General features: G+C 42.0%; 1 protein-coding gene across 1 annotated transcript; it reads left to right on the plus strand.

The window, feature by feature from the left end:
- Window positions 1–8,486: 8,486 nt before the first annotated feature.
- LOC110501749 (LON peptidase N-terminal domain and RING finger protein 2) lies at window positions 8,487–15,284 on the plus strand. The gene is made up of 10 exons (XM_021579505.2): window positions 8,487–9,823; window positions 10,952–11,070; window positions 11,822–11,944; window positions 12,614–12,775; window positions 12,868–13,196; window positions 13,325–13,439; window positions 13,717–13,838; window positions 13,960–14,281; window positions 14,413–14,562; window positions 14,677–15,284. The coding sequence occupies exons 1-10, from the start codon at window positions 9,085–9,087 to the stop codon at window positions 14,833–14,835; spliced, it is 2,340 nt and encodes a 779-aa protein (XP_021435180.2). The 5' UTR covers window positions 8,487–9,084; the 3' UTR covers window positions 14,836–15,284.
- Window positions 15,285–20,283: the final 4,999 nt, after the last annotated feature.

The raw sequence follows: 20,283 nt of genomic DNA on the forward strand, positions 1-20,283 counted from the left end.
CTCCCGCGATGTGTTCTCCAACTCATAAAACATTAGAAAAAGAGTCAGTGTCGATATCCTTGCAAGGTGAGGTATTGAAAAGTACTGAAAACAGTGGTGTCAATAATCTTTACCCCTTACTTTTTGAGAAAAAATATTATTACTTGTTAAACAAAATATTTCTTTGAATTTTTTATCAAGGATGTCAATAATTTCAAACTCCACTGTATATATGAAAGTTTGTTGGAACAGGGATGGATCATTGTTAGAACAGGGATGGCTTTGGTTCTCAGTGAAAGTGTTGAGAAATCATTTTTCAAATGAAATATAAACGTCATATATTAAACTGTTAACTCAATTACATTGCGATCACTGACAATCAAAATAATAACTATGTCAATGGCATTACGCAAATCCAACTAAATCTTTCTGAACAAATTATGCAACCAAATAGACATAGCGGCCTTGATTAGAGGGGATTACATGGGGCCAGTCCAACCCAGGTGGCTAAGCCTTCACTTCCTCCCTGAGAGAGAGCCTGACCTCTGGGATTCAATCCAACCAACCCTAACAATGTTTAGACAGTGTCTTTGTTTACCTACTACTACCCATGCACACTCTGTATTCTGGAAGTATCTGCATGTGAGGGTCTCTACCCGGCTGGTAGTGGTGGTGGTATGTTTTTAAAGTAAAACCTGTCATTTTATTTGAACATGGGAAAAATAACTAATGCCCTTAAAGGAAGTATAGCTGTCTTCAGACTCAAGCCATCTAACAGCCCAGCCAGCAGAGCTGACCATTACGTGTGGCCACTCAAGGTATACTCCAACCCTGGCTAATCACCTCATCAAGTGGTCACAGCCGGCTATTTGAGGCCAAAGAGGCGCAAAACCAGTATGACTATTGTTATCAAGTAGCCCTGTTTGCATCTTAAGCTCAACAACAAGCCCCAAGTTATGTTGTTTTCCTTCAGGGGGAGATGGTTATTGCATCTCTCACAAAACTAAACAAATGAGAGGTTGTCTGGGAAGCGCTTTCTCTTGTGTTAGAGTAGAGGAGGACTCCTTATTTTAGATCATTTAATTTATTGATACCAAGGAGAAGACTGTTTCTTTGAATTGACAATTGCGCATTGAAAATAGAAACAAAGTCTCTTGGGGCTGTTTTGAATCAATAGCGAGAGTGGAAGGTTTGCATGCATATATATACACGTCATCCACACAACCGAAAGGTTGCTGGTTTGAATCCCCCCCCGAGCCAACTAGGTGAAAAATCTGTCGATGTGCCCTTGCCCAAGGCACTTAACACTAGTGTTGCTCTGGATAAGAGGGTCTGCTAAATGGCGGAAATGTTAAACATTTTCAAAGAAATATGTCATGAATCTTGCATGAGTGCAAAAGAGTTATTATTGTATAATGACTTTTTTAACCAACAGGTATGTTCTGTTTTTTTAATTTAGATAAGTAACACCTGGAACTTTTCCCGAATACTGTGATATCATGAATGTAATTTAGCTCTGGCAAATCCTGACCAAGGTGGCCCAGATCCTAGGCATAAACATCCTACATAATCCTGACAATGTCAACGGCCTGTTCTGTCTTTCTGGTCCCCAAATACCAGTATATGATATGATCAATAACCCTAACTGTATTACTGGACTTTTTTTGTGCAATTTAATGGCCCAAATACGTCACTTTGCTCACACACATTCAGCACCTCTTGGCATGATCTTATCCCAATTCTTATGCCAACATAACTCTTATGAAATATAACTCATATGTCAACATTTTATAACATCACTAGTCATGGTGACTCATGAGATACTGTTTTGATACTCTTTACTTAACTACGGTGAAACGTGCATAACATACTGGGAGGCCTTTCCACTCAGTTTCATAACAGTGAGTTTCTTCCTGAGCGGGAATCCTATAGATTACTCCTCTTAACCAGAATCTCAGGTTAGCCACGGATTATTATGCTTCAGGGATTAAATGGTTTTACAACAGAGGTTTTGGCTTTTCTTCACCTCTTTGATGTCTGCATGGATGCTGACCAGATGAGACTCTAAGAGCCTGTTCTGCTTTTGCCTTTGTCAGAGTGTGCTCTGCCCTTATTGATGTAATTTGTTAAATACACTTCAATTCATCTAGATGAAGGGGGGAGACATGTTTCAGAAGGATTTTTAAGCCTTTAGACCAGTGGTCACCAACCGGTTGACCTCCAAGCCATTCCTAGTCGATCACCAAACATTTCTGTAAATAAAACAACAATAAAGCATTGCGTTCCAATTCTTTTTATTCGTTTCACGCTGTATTTGTATTTATTATGGATCCCCTGCTGCCAAGGCGGCAGCTACTCTTCCTGGGGTCCAGAAAAATGAAGGCTGTTTATACCATTTTAAAAACATTACAATGCATTCACAGATTTCACAACACACTGTGTGCCCTTAGGCCCCTACTCCACAACTACCACACATCTACAGTGCAAATTCCATGTGTACGTGTGTGAATAGTGCGTATGTTATCGTGTGTGTGTGTGTATGCATGTATCTGTGCCTATGTTTGTGTTGCTTCACAGTTCCCGCTGTTCCATAAGGTGTTTTTTTAATCTGTTTTTTAAAATAGAATTTTACTGCTTGCATGAGTTACTTGATGTGGAATAGAGTTCCCTGTATTCATGGCTCTACGTAGTACTGTGCGTCTTCCATAGTCTGTTCTTGACTTGGGGATTGTGAAGAGACCTCTGGTGGCATGTCTTGTGGGGTATGCATGGGTGTCTGAGCTGTGCGCCAGTAGTTTAAACAGAGCGCTCGGTGCATTCAACATGTCAATACCTCTCATAAATACAAGTAGTGGTATTTGGTATTTTATTAGGATCCCCATTAGCTGTTGCTAAAGCAGCAGCTACTCTTCCTGGGGTCCACACAAAACATGAAACATAATACAGAATGACACAATACAGAACATCATTAGACAAGAACAGCTCAAAGACAGAACTACATACATTTTTAAAAAGGCAAACATAGCCTACATATCAATGCATGCACACAAACTATCTAGGTCAGATATGGGAGAGGCGTTGTGCTGCGAGGTGTTGCTTTATCTGTTTTTTGAAACCAGGTTTGCTGTTTCTTTGAGCAATATGAGATGGAAGGAAGTTCCAAGATTAGACTAAACTAGAGCCTGCAGAACTTGCTTTTGGTGTGTGGTGTCAAAAAAGCAGAGCATCTCTTTATTACGGCTAGACCTCTCCCCATATTTGCAACCATTGAATCTATATGTTTTGACCATGACAGTTTACAATCTAAGGTAATACCAAGTAATTTAGTCTCCTCAATTTGTCAATCTCTCCTCCACTTTGAGCCAGGAGACATTGACATGGATATTATTAATATTAGCTCTCTGTATACATCCAAGGGTCAGCCATGCTGCCCTGTTCTGAACCAATTGCAATTTTCCTAAATCCTTTTTTTGTGGCACCTGACCACACGACTGAACAGTAGTCCAGGTGCAACAAAACTAGGGCCTGTAGGACCTGCCTTGTTGATAGCGCTGTTAAGGTAGGTAGAGCAGCGCTTTATTATGGACATACTACTCCCCATCTTAGCTACTGTTGTATCAATATGTTTTGACCATGACAGTTTACAATCCAGGGTTACTCCAAGCAGTTTAGTCACCTCAACTTGCTCAATTACCACATGATATATTACAAGATTTATTTGAGGTTTAGGGTTTAGTGAATGATTTGTCCCAAATATAATGCTTATAGTTTTAGAAATATTTAGGATTAACTTATTCCTTGCCACCCACTCTGAAACTAAGTGCAACTCTGTGTTAAGTGTTGCAGTCATTTCAGTCGCAGTAGTTGGCATGTATAGTGTTGAGTCATTTGCATACATAGACACTCTGGCTTTACTCAAAGCCAGTGGCAATTCATTAGTAGAGATTGAAAAAAGTAATGGGCCTAGACAGCTGCCTTGGGGAATTCCTGATTCTACCTGGATTATGTTGGAGAGGCTTCCGTTAAAGAACATCCTCTGTGTTCTGTTAGACAGTTAACTATTTATCCACAATATAGCAGGGAGTGTAAAGCCATAACACATACGTTTTGCCAGCAGCAGACTTTGATCGATAATGTCAAAAACTGCACTGAAGTCTAACATAACAGCCTCCACAACCTTTTTATCATCAATTTTTCTCAGCCAATCATCAGTCATTTGGGTAAGTGCTGTGCTTGTTGAATGTCCTTCCTGATAAGCATGCTGAAAGTTTGCTATTTTACAGTAAACAAATTGACAACATTGTATCTGGTCAAACACCATTTTTTCCAAAAGTTTACTAAGGGTTGGTAACAGGCTGGTTGGTTAGCTATTTGGGCCAGTAAAGGGGGCTTTACTATTCTTGGGTAGCGGAATTACTTTTTCTTCCCTCCAAGCCTGAGGGCACACACATTCTAGTAGGCTTAAATTTCAAATATGGCAAATATGAGTGGCAATATCGTCCGCTATTATCCTCAGTAATTTTCCATCCAAGTTGTCAGACCCTGGAGGCTTGTCATTGTCAATAGACAACAATCATTTTTTTCACCTATTCCACACTAACTTAACAGAATTTAAAGTTACAATGCTTGTCTTTCATAATTTGGTCATATATACTGGGATGTGTAGTGTCAGGATTTGTTGTTGGCATATCATGCATACATTTGCTAATCTTGCCAATGAAAAAAATCATTTAAATAGTTGGCAATATAAGTTGGTTTTGTGATGAATGAGCAATCTGATTCAATGAGTGATGGAGCTGAGTTTGCCTTTTTCCCAAAATGTAATTTAAGGTGCTCCAAAGCTTTTTCACTATCATTCTTTATTTCATTTATCTTTGTTCCATAGTGTAGTTTCTTCTTCTTTTTATTCAGTTTAGTCACAATTGGTTGTGCAGCCAGACTTATTTGCAATTCCTTTTGCCTCATCCCTCTCAACCATACAAGTTTTCAATTCCTCATCAATCCATGGGGATTTAACAGTTTTACAGTCGTTTTCTTAAATGGTTGCATGCTTATTAGCAACTGGAATAAGCAATTTCATAAATGTGTCAAGTGCGGTGTCTGTTTGCTCCTCATTACACACCACGGACCAACAGATATAGTCATTGCATCAATTACATAGGAATCACTACAAAACTTATTGTCTCACCTCTGATACAGTATATTAGGTCCAGCCTTTGGAACCTTGGATTTCCTAGATATGGCTACTATATTGTGATCACTACATGCGATGGATCTGGATACTTCTTTCAAGTACATTTCTGCAGCATTAGTAAAGATGTGATCAATACATGTTGATTATTTCATTCCTGCGCCAACTACCCTGGTAGGTTGACTGATAACCTGAACCAGGTTGCACACACTGGTTACTGTTTGAAGCTTTTTCTTGAGTGGGCAGCTTGATGAAAGCCAGTAATATTTCAAATCACCCAGAAAATATACCTCTCTGTTGATATTACATACAGTTGAAGATGGAAGTTTACATACTCTTAGGTTGGAGTCATTAAAACTCATTTTTCAACCAATCCACAAATGCCTTGTTAACAAACTATAGTTTTGGCAAGTCAGTTAGGACATCTACTCTGTGCATGACACAAGTCATTTTTCCAACAATTGTTTACAGACAGATTTCACTTATAATTCAGTGCATCACAATTCCAGTGGGTCAGAAGTTTACATACACTAAATTGACTGTACCTTTAAACAGCTTGGAAAATTCCAGAAAATTATGTCATGTCTTTAGAAGCTTCTGATATGCTAATTGACATAATTTGAGTCAATTGGAGGTGTACCTGTGGATGTATTTCAAGGCCTACCTTCAAACTCAGTGCCTCTGTGCTTGACATCATGGGAAAATCAAAAGAAATCAGCCAAGACCTCAGAAAATAAAATTGTAGACCTCCACAGGTCTGGTTCATTCTTGGGAGCAATTTCCAAATGCCTGAAGGTACCACGTTCATCTGTACAAACAATAGTACGCAAGTATAAACACCATGGGACCATGCAGCCCTCATACCGCTCAGGAAGGAGACGCGTTCCGTCTCCTAGAGATGAGGAAGGCTATGTTACCAATTTTAGCCATTTAATGTGTCTGAAGGTAGAATTCTGCCTACCCGGAAGGCCCATAAAGGCCCATAGAACAAATCAAGTGTACCTATTCGCCTACCTCTGGCCAACCAGATAGCTCAGATCCTCATGTCTGCAGTGTCCTCGTGCAATAGACTGGAAAAGTAAGCCTGGAACGCACATCAAAGTTGATAATGTGAGATTTCAAAACTTTTAAAACCAAGACCACAGAGTGACTCAACAAATATAGAAACAAGCTGCGATTTGTATGAGTAAGTTCATGTTTAAGTTGTTATTCAGCACTGTCAACACTTAAACAGTTTTATAAGCCATAAAATGCATGTGTTTCAAAAAATCTTGCATAGCTATTATTGTATTGTTTAATATCGAGGAATATTTCACTTTCTCTGGTCATAGGAGTAACAAAATTAATTGGTGCATGATGCAGAAGAAATGCAATGCGACTTAAGTTTGCCATCAGCTGGAAGACTGTCCCATTTTCTCAGTGGAGGGAGGGAGGGAGACTGGAGGGATGGTGAGTACGGTGAAAGGCAAAAGGTGGCTACTTTGATGAATCTCAAATATAAAATATATTTGGATTAGTTAACACTTTTTTGGTTACTACATGATTCTATGTGTTATTTCATACTTTTAATGTCCTCACTATTATTCTACAACGTAGAAAATATTGAAAATAAAGAAAAATCCTTGAATGGGTAGGTGTATCCAAACTTTTGACTGGTACTGTATATTATGCTCGCTCAGCTGTGAGTAACATGTAATACAACAAATGATTTATACCAGTGTGATCATATACCTACAATTTTGAAATATAATTTCAAAATGGTCTGAGAAGAACAACATTGGCATGGCAATTGAAGCGTAGCCAATATGCAATGATAATGTATTGGGCCTATTACCTACTGTACAAACTTCATTGCTACAGAACTGTTTTTAATTGGTTAATGTTGCATAGGCGTATGTTTTGTAAGCATAGGGTTACGTTTAAAAAAAATCTGAATGGTAGGCTTGCATTTCGGCTTGGCTTGCATTTCAACTCAAAGTGATCTCGGCTCAGAAATGGTCGGTAACCACTGCTTTAGACAATTGAGTCATGGATTGGGTATGTGTGCCATTCAGAGGGTGAATGGGCAAGACAAAATATTTAAGTGCCATTGAACAGGATATGGTAGTAGCTGTCAGGCTACTGGTTTGTGTCAAGAATGGCAATGCTGTTGGGTTTTTCACACACAAACAGTTTCCTGTGTGTATCAAGAATGGTCCACCACTCAATGGACTTCCAGCAACACAATATTGGGAAGGTGTTCATAATGTTTTGTATTAAGTGTGTATAGTTCTATAAAACTGTTGTACATTCAGGAAAATAACCCTGAGTGTTTCACAATATGAGATGTGAGCAATAGACACAGTGTTCCTATGACAGATGGATTGTGTCATAATACTAGACAGGTCAAACAAAATGAAACTTTTAAAGAGTTTAAAAGTCTCATTTTAACTTGAGGGGTGCAACAACTGTGTGATATAATCTCAAAACAAAACATTCTCTCTGAAAGATAAAGGATGTACTTTCGTAATGTGATAATTCCTATTTTCTTTGTTTAGTTTAGACCATTGAGGTGGGTAGAGAAGCAGCCAGTGGTTAACATTCACGAGGCCCCCCTTACAAGGGCCGAGCAAGCGCCCCCCCAGATTACTTCCTGTAATCCTACACATGGGGGAGACAGAACATTTTGTATCAGAACGAGTTTTATAACTAATCTCATGCTATAAAAAAAATCCCATGAGGTTGATAGAACATGTTACCGTTTTAAAGCTAATTTCATATTATTATAAACATTTTGCTAGTGGCAGCATCATCGTACGAATGCGAAATGTTGGGAGATGTAAATCAACATAAAAGCGGACCCTTATACAACTTTCAAATGACACAAACGCTATTGTTACCTGGCTGAGAGAGTAGGAGATAGTTAGGGAGAGTCTTCCACAGCCATTACAAAATTATACATGTTGTAGCTACTTAGCCTGCTATCTGAGTTGGTCATATTCTTGTTATTATCATATCGAATAATGCCTAAATTAAATTTATGTTTTGAAAATGGCATCCACCAGCAATTTGGACCACATTTTCAAATGATAAGATTATAGTTTTCCGTGTCTTAAATCACCGCAATATGTTTTGAAAGTGTTCTCAAAACAAATCTATGTGTTATTCTCGCTTTGCTTTTTATGTACATTATTACATAAAACAATGTATCCCACTGGTTGTTACATGAATTGAGTGCCGGGCGATTTACAATGTTGACTGTATTGGGGTATTTCCCATGTTGCGTCGTAACCATATAATGGACCAATGACGTGTCCGAGATAACGACACGTGCTTATGTGCGCGGCGATGCATCTCTGAAATTGAATTCATCAATTGCTCTGCAAGATAGAGTACAGCGAGGACCAGATACTTGCCTTTTAATTGCATTTTTCCTAACAGTTAGAAGTTAATTTGGCTATTTAAACGGAGTAGGAAATTTGCAAACCACCGATGAAGGATTTGAGCTGCCAACAATGTTTTGCTAGCCAGCAATTACAGACCGCCTTCTTGCTGTATTTTGAGGAGGCGTAGCTAGCGAAGTTAACGTTATGTCACAGATTGGAGGTTTGGTTATGTCAGCCAACTAACGTTAGGCACATGGGAAATGGGCATTACGGTGCTGTAATATAGAATCTGTATATATAGGTTGACAAAATGGGAAGTCTTCATACGAGCTATTTTGACGTTAGTCACCAGCTCGGTGCATGTTCTATTCGGATCTCGCGGAATAAGGCCTACTAGTTCTTCTCTTGGAAAACAACACGGGTCTTTCACTATGGGACAGGTAAAAGAGTCTGACGTATTTTTCTGATGAGTAAGGAGTGTTTTTGTCCGAATAACAGTTAAGTTGTCAACACCGCTAGCTAGCTATACGTTTATAGTCCGAGACGAAAATGGAGACGGGAATCCAAGCCCACCAGTTTGTCCACGCGGTATCCAGCCCTAGAGCAGCGGGTATATCCACTGAAATGCTCGAGGTGGCAGCGGAAGCAACCCGGGCAGGTGACTACGACCTTGCCGCGGAAATCTATAGCTCTCAGCTGGTGGACCTCCAACATCCAGACCGGGGTATCTGTTTGCTCAAAGCTAACGCTCTTGCCCAGGCCGGGCGAATAGCGGAGGCGCTTGACTCGTACTGCACCGCGGCCAACATTAGCAAACTTCGGCCGGACGAATTGCAGCTTTTGGTTGTAAACATAGCACGGACTCTTCGCGAGAAGGAGCTAAACATTCATGGGAAGGCAACGAGTTGTCATAAAAGTGGGAATGGAGACGATCGTGTCGATGCCGATACAGAGGCATTTGAGGACGAACCCCTGGACTTGTTTTCGTGCCGCCTTTGTAGGTGTTTACTGTCAGAACCAACCACCATGGAGTGCGGCCATACGTTTTGCAAACATTGTTTAGAAAAAGAAACTGTCAAAGACTGCATACAATGCAAACATAAACTGAACAAAGACATACAGATCCTACCCATTGGGCTTAGAGTAAATGTCATCCTCAGTAGTTTGTTGGATAAATGGTTCGACTCTGAAAGTAAAGCCAGGAGGCATTGGATAGAAGGTGAGGTCTCACAGAAGAAGCACGACTACACAGATGCTTTGGAGAAGTACAACAAAGCCTTAGAACTGGGTAAGATAATGTCACATTTACAGTTGGGATAAGCAATTTTCGGATTCTTATGTTTATCAACAGATTATGTATTTTATGTAACCCTTTTACCGATTTAAAACCAGATAGATCTGGTAGACCAGATGACCTACTTTTCACTATTTCACATCGTGTCACCGATAGGGGGCGACACTGCACTGCATCTTTCGAAGCAATTATTTCATAAACCCGGTAGTCCCCACTCCCCGATTACCTAACCCACATTTATACTCTGACTCCGAGTCTCATACCCCATGGATTGATATAATATTCATTGCATAATGGTTGTGCTGTTACATTAAAATGGACTGAACTCCATTCAGTCTTTCCCCCACCATCTATCATTTTACCAACATGCTCCATGTGTTTCTTATTTAGGGAAGCTGCCCGGATTTAGGTCGCTCCCTCCTCCGCTCTACCTTTGAAACACCCGACCAGCCCTGAGCAGTTCACTCCCTATAGATATGGACAGGAGTTGTTTTCCCCAACTGTGTGACCTGAGTTTGACCAAGACAAACTCAGGCCCCTAATTAGTCCCTTAGAAAAAAAAATGTTTGTCCTGACCCTTAATATAGAGAGAGCATTGAGTCACAGTCAGGAGTGAGAGTGAACCAGCATCAGTGTGATTAAATCCTTTGGCGTTTCAGTGGAGGCTGGCCGCAAAGCAGCTCTGATCGACTCCATTCTTTCTGCTTTAATGTCAGCTACTGACCCGGTTGTGTAAATTGGGGCACAGCGGAGTCATGTCATCCAGAGATTAGCCAAAAATAGACAATCATTAATCAGAATGTTGACCTTATCGTCTCTCCCCTCCCCACTAGCCAGAAGGGTGATACATGATATTGTAGGCCTAATTCCCAGCACAGATTGTGCATGGGAGATTACAGTGCAATATTCTAATTCAAGGAAAATGTTTTCTTCTGTTTGCACATGGTCAAAGCATTTGGTTGTTGTCTGACTCACTGTAGGATTGTCTGTGCATTTACATGCTGGCTGCCTGCCCAGTAGCAAATGTCATACTGTGATAAACATCCAAAGTCACAACAATGTACCTGTTTGAAAGGGTGTAAATTCAATTTTCTCATTCTGCTTGTTCTCTCTGTTGTGCAGCGCCATCTGTAGGTCGGCTACTGGGACAGCGTGCTGAGCTACACTTGGAGAGTAAGAACTACATCCAGGCCATCCAGGATGCAGAGAGCCTGTGTAGACTCAACCCTCTCTGGCCAAAGGTGAGAGAAATAGATATGCAACTCAATCTACCCAGCAGAGTATAGACCACTAGATGTCTTCTGTATTTGTGGGCCTAAAACATTAATGTCTCTGTCTAGTTATTCACATTTGAGTCATTTAGCAGAGGCTCTTATCCAGAGCGACTTACAGGAGCAATTAGGGTTAAGTGCTTTACTCATGGGCACATCGACATATTTTGTACTTAGTCGACTCTGGGATTCGAGCCAGCAACCTTTTGGTCTTAACCGCTAGGCTACCTGCTGCGGTTATGTAATGAACACCCACTACCTCCACAGCCACAGGCTGACCCAGCTAACACCCAACACATTATACATGCTTAGGACTGTGTAGCTATGTATGTGTTAAAGTATGATTTGGAGGCTGCTGTGTGTTCACAGGTGAGATGGGATGCTACATGCTTGTGTGCATGTTAATATGCAAATTACCACTGCTGACAGACATGCAAAATAGAACAGATGTGAATAGGGAAGAGCTTATGTTGACCTGGTTGAAGAGCTCCTGGATGTTATGACAATAATTACAAAGTTGGGGATTTAATTCCCATGTTTTGCCGTTTTTAAAAAGTTAACTTCAATTGTTTAGGAAGGTCATTAACAATATTCAGATTACTCGTTATCAGTGTTTTGAAAATATACTTTAGATGTATAATTGAAATGCCAATAGAGTAGTTCCTACTCTCTTTTGTGTGTCCCTACTCAAAATGTTTTTCCTCTCGCTGTGTTCTCCCAGGCCCACTACATTAAGGCCTCAGCCCTGAGTAAAGCCAACCGTAACGATGAGGCCTTAAAGGAGTACTTCATGTGTGTGGCACTGAAACCTGATTGGACGATGGTGAAGCTGGAAGCCCAGAAGGTAATACACAATTTTACCCTCCTTCAATTCAGCATTCCAGTTGAAGCTAGTTCAAAAATATAAAAGGTTTCAAACTCTTTTTTTCCATTTATTTCCATTACACAGGCCCAACCACAAACATAATGCCCTTAATGTCACATCACAATAGTATAAAAAAAAATCACAGTACAATCACAGTTGCTATGGTACTAATGCAGTATCACTATGTATGATATGACAGTGTAAATCTGTCTCTATGCTTACCAGACAGGATTAGTTTGGTTTTAAATCCTGCTCCACAATAGGTGATGACGCAATGCCCCCATTCCAGCTGTCTTAGCTGGGGAGCTATGCCAACCCTATCCCCTGCTGTCACTGTGGCCTGTTTTAGTATCTCCACTGCAATATGTACTGTCACTATGACAAGACCATCTGTTCAGTATGTGAGCCTTGTCCTTTATTTCCACTGTCACATATTCCCTTTACACTATGGATACTATTTCAAGTTCCAAGTTTTTATTGGCACTTGCACAAGTACAATGAAACACCTTTCTTACAGAGAGAGCATTGAGGCAAGTCAGGAAGGAGAGCGAGCCAGCGTCAGAGGGTGATTAAGAGTTATAAGCTACTTATGAGTGCTATGACATTGTATGAGCATACTTACTGACAGTGTGTGTTCTGTTTTTGTAGGTGCTTAGTGAGCTGTTCTCGTCAGTGTTTGAGAAGGATGGTCAGCCCACTCCCATACATCCTCTACAGGGTGGTCCCTCCACTCGCCTCCTTAAGCCCCCCGCCCTGTACGGCTCTCTAAACCCCTTCACCATGCCACAGAAGCCTGGCTGCTCCTCACAGGTCAGTACATGCATACATGCATACATACATACACATTTACACCCCCACACTCCTATTTCTCCTAGTAATCCCTCTCCTTTTCCATTCTCCAGGACTTAGAGTTCAGAGTGAGTAAGAGTTCTTTGTGCGATGGTCCCTCAGACTCCTCCAAACATCCCCTGTCCCCCAGCAGTGAAGCTGAGAAGCCCTTGCTAGAAGATGCCAAGAGCCTGGCCAGTGTCCTGGCTGCCCAGCCTGCCCCCCCAGGCAGCCTCAAGAGGAGACACAGTGGGGACGGCATAGCCTTCAGCCCTCCCTCCAAACTTTTCAGACCAGATGAAGCCTGCTCCTCCTCTCACCTTCCTGCTGCTTACCTCTGGGGAAGGACGGTGTCCAAAGACCTGCTCGACAGTAGAGATATGGAGTGCTCCCTCTGTATGAGGTAAGAGGACCATCAACCAACCACCACACAATTATATATTTACGGTTAGCTACTCAGGATGTTTGATTTTCAGTCAATAGTGATAATTACCTCTACTGATAAAGCTCCTGTTATTGTGTTTCTTCCAGGCTGTTCTTTGAGCCTGTCTCCACCCCCTGTGGACACACCTTCTGCCTCAAGTGTCTAGAGCGCTGTCTGGACCACAACCCCAACTGCCCTCTCTGCAAAGAGAACCTCTCCGAGGTGTGTGTATACACATACATACATACATACACACACACACACAGAGGAAGTAGCTGTGCTCTGTGTATGGAAGGCTTAGGGCAGAGCTGGTGATTATGAAAATGATGTCTGTAATTTCTGTCTTGTGTGATAGATGGTTTAGCGTGACAAAAACAAAGTTGGCACAAAGCTTCCTCTGACACAGGTATTAAACTAGGATATTGGACCAATGTAAAGAAAAATGCACAAAGACGTGGATGGTCAAATGTAAATGTCCTATTCCGCTGTGTAATTCCAGTATCTGGCCACAAGAGGGTTCAACAAGACCCTGCTGATGGAGGAAGTGCTGCAGCGTTACCTGGGAGATGAGCTGGCAGAGAGGAAGAAGATCCACGAGGAGGAGATGAAGGAACTGGCAAAGTGAGTCACAGATTTGATCATTTTACTTAGCCATTGACTTAATGATAAATTCATCCTTGTAGTCCTGCTTTTTATGCTAATCACTGACCAATCTCGTGTCCCGTCCCTCCTTCCACCCTAGCTTGAACCAGGAAGTGCCGATCTTTGTGTGCACCATGGCCTTCCCCACCATCCCCTGTCCACTGCACATCTTCGAACCACGCTACCGCCTCATGATCCGCCGCTCCATGGAGACCGGTACCAAACAGTTTGGTATGTGCATCGCTGATGAGTTGAAGGGTTTTGCTGATTACGGCTGCATGCTGGAGGTCCGGGACGTCAAGTTTTTTCCTGATGGGAGGTCTGTGGTCGACACCATCGGTGTGTCCCGCTTCAGAGTACTGAGCCACGGCCAGAGAGACGGATACAACACGGCAAAGATCGAGTACCTGGAGGATAAGAAGGTGTGTACTGGCAAACACTGTGTGAGGAAGGTCATGTATGTGGATGCATAAAGTGCATTATAGATATTTGTATCCTCACTTTTGTAAGTTTGGTGTGTGTATGCTAACTGTTTTATATTGTGTGTGGTCAGGTGGAGGGCCAGGAGTTTGTGGAGCTGCAGAAGCTTTATGTCTCTGTGTATGACCAGGCCAGCGGCTGGTTCATCTCCCTTAAAGACAACATGAAGAGCCAGATAATCAGCCACTTTGGACACCTACCCGGGAAGGACCCTGACCCACAGGTACGACACTAACCTAACCATCTCTCTCTCTCACACATCGATCTTGGTGAGACTCATGTCATAGTGATTGAGTGTGTTGCTGTTATCAAGTTGACTTCCTCCCTCTCCCTCCAGGGTAATCCCAGTGGTCCAGCGTGGGCTTGGTGGCTGTTGGCAGTGCTGCCTCTTGACAACCGTGCCCAGCTCACCATCCTGGCCATGCCCTCCCTCAAGGACCGCCTCATTGCCATCCGCAGGGTCCTGATCTTCGTCACGCGCAAGAGACCCCGATGACCGCTCGGCCGCCACCACAACCGCGTAGACCATGCATGGTCATTCACTCATTCAGTAAACCCACTCAGCTTTCAAATGAGGGAAATGCCTTTGACTCCTTTACAAATGGCGCTCTCTGAATCTGAAGAAGCCATTGGGTTGGATTGTAGGGGGTGGGATAGGGAGGTCATTGTTTCTGGTTATCCATCCACCTATCAATGTCCAGTTCACCTGTCCTCTGTCACAATAACTCACTGAAATTATGGACTTCTGTCACGCTATCTCTCAACTTCTTATGTCCCCTCAAGGGAGGGAATAAGAGAGCACGGAATCAGACTGGTGACTGTCATGATGTGCCAGAACTGAACAGAACTGGGCCGACCAATTAACGGTGTTGCATCCACAATGTTGTGACTTGGTGTACAATTCTATTTAAGAAAAATAAAAAGACCTGACAAGTACCAAAAAAATGTGTGACTGAAAAAGCCAATAGTAAATGTATTGTTGTCTTCAGTTTGGGTGTTATGTTTCTGTTTAACCCCTGCTGACTATGTTGAGACTCATAAGAATAGAAACCTCCAAATGGAGTAGAAAGTGTACCTATGAGAATGTGCTCCTGCTTAAATGGCCTCTTCATTTCTACATGACTGGGGAAATGGATGCAGAACCAGATGTTTAGCATCTAGCCCAGTCACATGTACAGTTTAAGTTTGAAGTTTACATACACCTTAGCCAAATACATTTAAACTCAAGTTTTTCACAATTCTTGACATTTTAATCCTAGTAAAAATTCCCCGTCTTAGTTAGGTCAGTTAGGATCACCACTTTATTTTAATAATGAAATGTCAGAATAAGAGATTTATTTCAGCTTGTATTTCTTTCATCACATTCCCAGTGGGTCAGAAGTTTACATACACTCAATTAGTATTCGGTAGCATTGCCTTTAAATTTAACTTGGGTCAAACGTTTTGGGTAGCCTTCCACAAGCTTCCCACAATAAGTTGGGTGAATTTTGACCCATTCCTCTTGACAGAGCTGGTGTAACCGAGTCAGGTTTTTAGGCCTCCTTGCCTGCACGCACACACTTTCAGTTCTGCCCACACATTTATGGGATTGAGGTCAGGGCTTTGATGGTCACTCCAATACCTTGACTTTGTTGTCCTTAAGCCATTTTGCCACAACGTTGGAGGTATGCTTGGGGTCATTGTCCACTTGGAAAACCCATTTGTGACCAAGCTTTACCTTCCTGACTGATGTCTTGATGTTGCTTCAATATATTCACAATTTTCCTCCCTCATGATATGTATTTTGTGACGTGCACCAGTCCCACCTACAGCAAAGCACCCCCACAACATGATGCTGCCACCCCTGTGTGTCACGGTTGGGATGGTGTTCGAGTTTGCGAGTCTCCCCCCTTTTCCCTCCAAACATAACGATGGTCATTATGGCCAAACAGTTCTAATTTTGTTTCATCAGACCAGTGGACATTTCTCCAAAAAGTACGATCTTTGTCCCCATGTGCAGTTGCAAACCGTAGTCTGGCTTTGACTGTTTTGGAGCAGTGGCTTCTTCCTTGCTGAGTGGCCTTTCAGGTTATGTGGATATAGATACTTTTGTGCCTGTTTTCCTCCAGCATCTTCACAAGGTCCTTTGCTGCTGTTCTGGGATTGATTTGCACTTTTCGCACCAAAGTATGTTCATCTCTAGGAGACAATGCGTCTCCTTCCTGAGCGGTATGACAGCTGCGTGGTTCCAGGTCTTGGCTGATATCTTTTGATTTTCCCATGATGTCAAGCCAAGAGACACTGAGTTTGAAGGTAGGCCTTGAAATACATCCACAGGTACACCTCCAATTGACTCAAATGATATCAATTAGCCTTTCAGAAGTTTCTAAAGCCATGAAATTTTCTGGAATTTTCCAAGCTGTTTAAAGGCACAGTCAACTTAGTGTATGTAAACTTCTGACCCACTGGAATTGTGATACAGTGAAATAACCTGTAAACAATTGCCCTAACCGACTTGCCAAAACTATAGTTTGTTAACAAGAAATGTGTGGAGTGGTTGAAAAACAAGTTAATGACTCCAATCTAAGTATGTAAACTTCCGACTTCAACTGTATATGTCTCAATAAGTGGTAAAGTAATAATTGCGCATATCAAATAAATGCTAAAGAGTCCTTAAATTGGTTTAAATGCAGATTGAAGAGATGTGGGGTTAAATTCAGACATTTTTGTAAACTGTCAGTAAAATAGAGACATGCATTTCTCCACTGTAATTTTACATGGTTTATGAACATACTTTTGTATGTATGTGTAGAGAGCAGCGCCGAGGTCTTGAGGTTGCAAGTGGAGGGACCACCCTGCAGAGGGTGTATGGGAGTGGGCTAGCGAGGGTGTACAAAATCAAGCACACAGCCATGCAATATCCATTGATTATCTGTGACTTTCAACATGGCACCATCATAGGATGCCACCTTTTTAACAAGTCAGTTCGTCAAATGTCTTCCCTGCTAGAGCTGCCCCATTCAACTTTAAGTGCTGTTAATGTGAAGTGGAAAAGTCTAGGAGCAACAACGGCTCAGCCGCGAAGTGGTAGGCTACACAAGCTCTCAGAACCAAACCGTTGAGTGCTGAAGACGGTACAAATAGTCTGTCCTTGGTTGCAACATTCACTACCGAGTTCCAAACTGCCTCTGGAAGCAACCTCAGCACAATAACTGTTAGTCGGGAGCTGAATGAAATGGGTTTTCATGGCCGAGCAGCCGCACACAAGCCTAAGATCACCATGTGCAATGCCAAGCGTCGGCTGGAGTGGCATAAAGCTCGCCGCCATTGTAGTCTTGAGCAGTGGAAACACGTTCTCTGGTATGATGCTTCACCATCGCAGTCTGACGGACAAATCTGGATTCGGTGGATGCCAGGAGGAGAACACTACCTGCCCGACTGCAATGTTTGGTGGAGGAGGAATAATAGTCTGTGGCTGTTTTTCATGGTTCGGGCTAGTCCCCCTTAGTTCCAGTGAAGGGAAATCTTAACGCTACGACATATGACATTCTAGACCAGGGGTGGGCTACTCCAGTCCTCAGGGGCCTGATTGGTGCCACACTTTTTCTCCACCCCTAACAAACACTGAAGATTAATCAAATTGCATTACAAACTGAATATCATGATTAGGTGATTATTGGAGTCAGGTGTGTTAGCTGAGGTTGGGGCAAAACTGTGACACCAATCGGGCAGTTGAGGACTGGAGTAGCCCACCCCTGGTCTAGAATGTCATAGCGTTAAGATTTATATATATATATATAATATATAATATATATATATATATATTATATTTATCCCCTTTTTTTATGAGGGGTGCAAAATTACTTCCATTCATTTTTGGTACTGGTACCGGGTTACCTTCATACTAGTCCCGTGACACCTGTGGGGGTCATAGAGCAAAACAGAGAACGCCATCTTGTTTGTGAGAGTGGTATAGTGGTTTGGATGCTAGACGTTTTCGTGAGAAGACCGATTTTCGGGATGTCTCTAAAAGGCGCTGCATGGTCAATCTGACGTCTGCGTTGGCCGTGCAGCATTTATGGTGATATGGCCTCTGCAAGAGTCAGGGCATTGATACGTATTGTGCTTTGCCGAGCAGCGTAGAGCTGTTGTGAAGGAAGTTCGTGGACCTCCTGTCCTCACCTACCTTCAACCAATCATGGCAGTACGGAGCCCTCTGGATTGGTACAAAATTTGAGAGGTGCACAGCAATGCGGAGCTCAATTTGGCCTCTGGATGCCTCCAGGGGCTCCGCTATTGCATCACACCATCCATACGGCTCCTCCGACCACATTTTCGGATCAAGCTTAAATGGTATTTTAGTCTGACAAACAATGCTGTAGCTCTGCCTTTTCCCACCGCAGATGGGGAAGGCAGACATAGGCGGTTGTGATGGATTGAGACGCAGCTTGCAGCAAAAAAAAAAAGACATTTTGTATTATGTTAAATAGATTGAATGATTAAATAAAAAATATTCTGTTTTGGAACTCTTTCTGACATAATCTGCTGCTCCCTTTGGCTTTTCCCTCTTAAATATCTATTTTTATAACATGTTTCTCTCTCTACAAAATCTGTCCAAATAATCCCAATTCGTCTCTTTTTTTAATATATTTTTTTACCTTTATTTAACCAGGCAAGTCAGTTAAGAACAAATTCTTATTTTCAATGACGGCCTAGGAACAGTGGGTTAACTGCCTGTCAGAACGACAGATTTGTACCTTGTCAGCTCGGGGGTTTGAACTTGCAACCTTCCGGTTACTAGGCCAACGCTCTAACCACTAGGCTACCCTTCCTCCCCTCTATTGTTTTATTTTGGGTCTAAACTTGTTGCCTGCCTTTCGGACAACGACTCCCATTGAGCCCAGTGGAGATGTGATAATACCCATAAAACCTAGTGGTCAAACAGGGAAATGGTTCCAAATTGTTTTTCCACCATTCATTTTTCCCATAGGGGATTTTTTAGAAACACTTAAAATAAGGGCTGTTTTATATAGGCAGAGCCCCACTTGTTTTGGCCTCACATTTTTAGCAAGGCTTGCCTGTTTTGCACGTTATTTTGACATGAATACATATCACATATCAGTTTGCAAACAATGTAATATATATATCATTGAGTTAATAAAGCTGCAAGGCAGCTCCAAAAGTAAGGCAGCTCCACAATACAGGTGTTTCAGCCTAGCTCAGTGCTTTCTGCAGTGGTGGGGCAAGCCAGGAAGAAATACAGAGCATTGTGCTGTGATTGGCTCAGTGTTCTGTCACTCATGGAGGCACTACATCACTGCCAAGTCTAAAGGTAGTGATCAAAAATTCAAGCCAGGTGGGTGCTGCCATATAGATACATTAGAAGTGCCCATCCAAGAAGGCTCAAGATCATTGGCCACAAATAAAATGACAACAAATCATGTTATATCTACAGTAGCTTTGATTGGACTGATCACGTTAACATCATACTTTCAAAATCTTAGCTAGGAGTCATCATCATGAATCAAGTCGACGATCTACTGGCAAATCCCTTTTAATCCTTGTCATATGAAGAGAAATAATGAAGAGAAATGATAGATGTATCGGTGCTCATCGGCCATTGGCTCATCGGCCAAGTTGTAAATTGCAAATTCAACAATGAGTGGTTTGGAAGGAATCAGTGGCTAACTGTAAGCATTGCAAAGCAATCATTAGCCTGCTATTCAGTGGAGTGGCTGTGTGGTCCCAAGATTAAGGGTCTCTTTTCCAAGTTTAAAATGATAAACATTCAACATTGGCCATGCTGTCCATGAAGCATGATTTGTGCTGCGCTCAAAACAACTTAACTCTAAACTGCAAAATCTGACATTAGTAAGTTCAAGGCAACTGGGAACGTTTTGAACTGTCATCCAACTCGGAATTGTTAATCAGGAACTCGGGCATCTTTGTAGAGCTACGACCTGAA

The sequence above is a fragment of the Oncorhynchus mykiss genome, chromosome 22 (genome assembly GCF_013265735.2).
Source record: "Oncorhynchus mykiss isolate Arlee chromosome 22, USDA_OmykA_1.1, whole genome shotgun sequence".
In the NCBI taxonomy this organism is placed as follows: Eukaryota; Metazoa; Chordata; class Actinopteri; order Salmoniformes; family Salmonidae; genus Oncorhynchus; species Oncorhynchus mykiss.